The sequence below is a fragment of the Musa acuminata genome, chromosome BXJ3-1 (genome assembly GCF_036884655.1).
Source record: "Musa acuminata AAA Group cultivar baxijiao chromosome BXJ3-1, Cavendish_Baxijiao_AAA, whole genome shotgun sequence".
NCBI lineage: Eukaryota > Viridiplantae > Streptophyta > Magnoliopsida > Zingiberales > Musaceae > Musa > Musa acuminata.
The window spans coordinates 20,906,322-20,910,256 of record NC_088349.1 but is presented as its reverse complement, the minus strand read 5'-3'; the positions used below and the strand labels follow the sequence as shown (position 1 = coordinate 20,910,256).

General features: G+C 42.2%; 1 protein-coding gene across 1 annotated transcript; it reads right to left on the bottom strand.

Annotated features, from left to right (window-relative positions):
* Positions 1–1,477: 1,477 nt before the first annotated feature.
* LOC103972807 (momilactone A synthase-like) lies at positions 1,478–2,743 on the bottom strand. The gene is made up of 2 exons (XM_018821130.2): positions 2,555–2,743; positions 1,478–2,459 (listed from the first exon to the last, which is right to left on the bottom strand). The coding sequence occupies exons 1-2, from the start codon at positions 2,590–2,592 to the stop codon at positions 1,661–1,663; spliced, it is 837 nt and encodes a 278-aa protein (XP_018676675.2). The 5' UTR covers positions 2,593–2,743; the 3' UTR covers positions 1,478–1,660.
* Between the last annotated feature and the right edge of the window lie 1,192 nt (positions 2,744–3,935).

Below are 3,935 nucleotides of genomic sequence, written 5' to 3'. Positions count from 1 at the left end.
TTTAACATATCTATCTTTGAAATATTGTTAATTAATGATGATGGCTCTCATTCAACTCAATTGTCTCCCCCAGTCAAACTGCGGTTTGACTTTTTTTATTCACATGACTTTGGCCAACATTTATCTCATTTTTTAATTTTGTTTTTTGTTTTTTTTTTTCGAATCTTGGCTCTGATACAATATTGCTGAGATTGATTGTGTCAAAATTTTTCTATTATGGGAGTAGTTTTTGTAGTTAGTCTGAATGGGACAAGAGAGTCTTGGCCGACGTGTTGTGATAAATATGTGTCCAAAATAGTATCAAATCAATATCTACGATCGATGTGTGACTAATAAGACATTTGATGGGATATAACATATATCTATGTTTCAGACTCCTTATTAATTATTAGAATATTAAGTCTGAGTCTTATTAATTATTAAAAATAAGATTTTGTCTGTCTTGTCAACATTGAGTTAATTTACTTCACGTTTTCCATTTTTATGATGTGCGTTAGTTGTCACATTCTTATCAATAACAGGGGTACCATCAATCATGTAGGCTACTGTAGGATGTCTCGTCTCTCTCAGTTTCACATGTAATGATTATGTTTCACTATTGATCACCTACCCTCTGATCTAAAAATATTCGGTCGCTACGGTGGCATTGATTTTCTTAACTAATATAATTAACATTGAAAGAATTAATTATAATTATATATATTGATATTTTTAGAGATAATATTATAGGAGAATAAATCTTACTACTTAGGAAGAAAATATCTCGTTATCTCAAGTTTTGATGGAAGAAGAATAAGATGCGATAAAAACCTTAGGTGCTTCTAAATTTCTTTTGAGGTTATGTATAAAAAGATTTGTCTTAATAAAGATAATTAAAAAATTCTATAATTGATCGTATAAATGATTTTATTTTATTTTTGGCTAAATCATATTAATCTTGTGTTCATCTGAATAATTTTATTAATATTTATTTTTTTAAAAAAATTAAATTCTCTTATTCCTCTGAATAATTTTTTATTTTTCTTATTATCTTTTCTTTGTACATGATATGGGTCTATCATAACTTATTCTTCAATCATCACGAGATGAATCTAGTACCAAATTATTGGGTATTCCGGTACCGATATACATCGTCGTTGACCAATTCGAAAGGTATGTATTAGGTTTTATGATTTTTACACTATAAATTAATTTTTTTCCAATGGTATAAGACTTCAGTCAGTCTCTCTCTCTCTCTCTCTCTCTCTCTCTCTCTCTCTCTCTCTCTCTCTCTATATATATATATATATATATATATATATATATATATATATATATATATATATATATATATATATATATATATATATATATATATATATATATAGCATCAGAAGATCACGCCAAGCACTATCAGAATAATGTGGTTGCAGAAGAATAGGAAATTTTTGTCATGCTAACAAGGAAATTAATCAAGTCCAAATGTAACAATCATTCATGAGATAAAACATAAATTTAAAAGATAAATAATTTTTAAATATAGATCTGTCCATATGCTTCTATCCAGACAATAATATATATTAAAAATTTTGAGATAATTCATAAAATAGAACAGGAAATCACATGGCTTCGATAACAGATGGCTACTGTGTGAGGGAACGGAGTACGAAATCACATGGCTTCACTTGTTCTCGGGAATGGAGTAGCGAAACAAGCCATGCGAGGGGTTTCCGGTTGAGAACCCCCCGTCCACAAGAAGGTTGAGCCCATTCACGTATCGGGACTCGTCGCTGGCCAGGTACACCACCGCCTCCGCCACGTCCTCCGCCTTGAGCCTCACCCCCTTGAGCGTAGCGTGCTCCTCCATGTTGTCCGAAAGCTCCTCCTCCCCCATGCCGAACGCCTTCATCGCCAGCGGCGTGGGCAGCGCGTAGGGCGACACGCAGTTGACGCGTATCCCGAACTGGCCCAGCTCCAGCGCCGCGCTCTTCATGAGCCCCAGCACGGCGTGCTTGGAGCAGGTGTATGCCACCGGCGTTATGCTCGCGATCACCGACGCCACGCTCGCGGTGATCACGATGCTGCCCCGGCGTGCGGGCAGCATCGCCCGCGCCGCGTGCTTCGTCCCCAGGTAGCTCCCTACCAGATTGGTGGCCACCACGTGCTCGAAATCTGATTTCTCCGACTCGAGGAGCCGCAGGCACGGCTCGCCGATGATGCCGGCGTTGTTGAACATGACGTCGAGCTTGCCGTGGTGGGAGACGGTGGCGTCAACGGCCTGCTGGACGTCGGACTCGTTGGTGACGTCGCAGTGGACGTAAGAGGCAACGGAAGGGCCGAGGGCGCTGCAGAGTGAGTGGCCTTTGTCGTCTTGGACGTCAGCGATCACGATCCTGGCGCCGTGGCGGGCGAAGAGCTTGGCGGTGGCCTCGCCGATGCCGCTAGCTGCGCCGGTGATCAAGGCCACCTTGCCTTCTAGCCTGCAACCCACAATACACAACTACATGCATGGAAGAGAGAGGAAGACGGCACTCGATCGAACGTAGCACATGGACATGGCTCACAGATTACGAACCTTTTAGCGGCTGAGAACAGCAGCGGAGCACTTTGCATTTTGATCGCCCTTTTACTCTACGATCATCACATAGGTGATGTCTCATTTATAGCCATCTCAAGAAGTACCCATCTCTTCCCCAGCAATCTCAGCGCCTTCCATGGATCTGTTCCTCATCTCGGAGCAACCTTGCGTGAAAACACCGACAAGGAGTTGACAGTGGCCGCTCTTCCCATCCGTTACTCAGTTAGCCTTTTGATCTCAACCGTCAGATTCATGTGATCAAATTAGCATTTCAGATTTCCTTTTGTTTAAAATAGGGCGACGGCTGCGATTCAAAATGAGAAACCACAAAAGATAAAAAATAGATTATTAGTTACACCAACTTAATGTGTGGACCAAATCTCATGTTTCTTGAACAAACAAAGAGGCACGTTTCTCACATGCTGCATCATCAAGATTTGGGCTGCCGGCCTCAATTGTCTCTCTGATCTGATCAGGTTCATATTTTGGGCCCAAAAAGGCTACACTTGCGGCTAAATTAGGCCCCTTATAAATTTTTGATCTTTTAACAAGGCTCCCCTATATACAACTGGCTTCCATACGCTGCAAATAAATTTATTATTTGGACTACTCAGATGTCACACTCGGTAGATGGATTTTGGCTCAAAGTTGCATTTGGATACTTCTCATATCGGTCCCCTCCTTCTCAGGACGATCCCCTCCTCTTTCTTATAATAGTTTCTTTTTTTTTCTCTCTCTTAAGCATCAACCTGATAGTAGATAAGATTTTTTCAAACTATACGAGGAAATCTCTCTACTCTGTTGAGGGATATATGAATACAATCAAACTTCTTTCATAACTTATATCCTCTATCTTCTCTATCCTCTTTCAACATGGTATCAGAGCGATGAGACGAGCGAGGCTCTGTGGCCATCGAAGCCTGTCATTCTCGACGGACTCTTTCCTGTCGGACTTGCTTCCCCGCTGGACTCCTCTCTCCTTCATTGTATGGCGCGTGATGCCGTCGCTATTGCCCTAGCCACTACTATGACCACACCCGACGTCGCCATCAGGTACGACCACGACAACGAGGGTCTGTTTGGTACGGTCGGTTGCTTGCCCTCGGTAGTGGTTCCCTCTTCTCCTCCATGCGGCCTTCTTCTTCACCGATACTGCACCAGCCCTAGGCTCGGGTTGTCCACCGGCGTCCTCGCACCTACCACGGCGGTAGCATCATCTTCATCAGGCTGCGATCGATCCTAATCACTACAGATTTCTTAAGCTAATCGTTGTAGATTTCCAGCGCATCGCTGCAGCAGCACATCGCTACAGCTTCCTAGCCTCCTCTACAGCGCATCGCTGCAGCTCCTCTACAGTGTATCGCTGCAGCTCCTCTAC

Coding starts and splice junctions, on each gene's coding strand:
- LOC103972807 (XM_018821130.2), bottom strand. CDS start 2,592: ATGCAAAGTGCTCCGCTGCTGTTCTCAGCCGCTAAAAG. Junction 2,460..2,554: donor CTGTTCTCAGCCGCTAAAAG/GTTCGTAATCTG, acceptor TGTGGGTTGCAG/GCTAGAAGGCAAGGTGGCCT.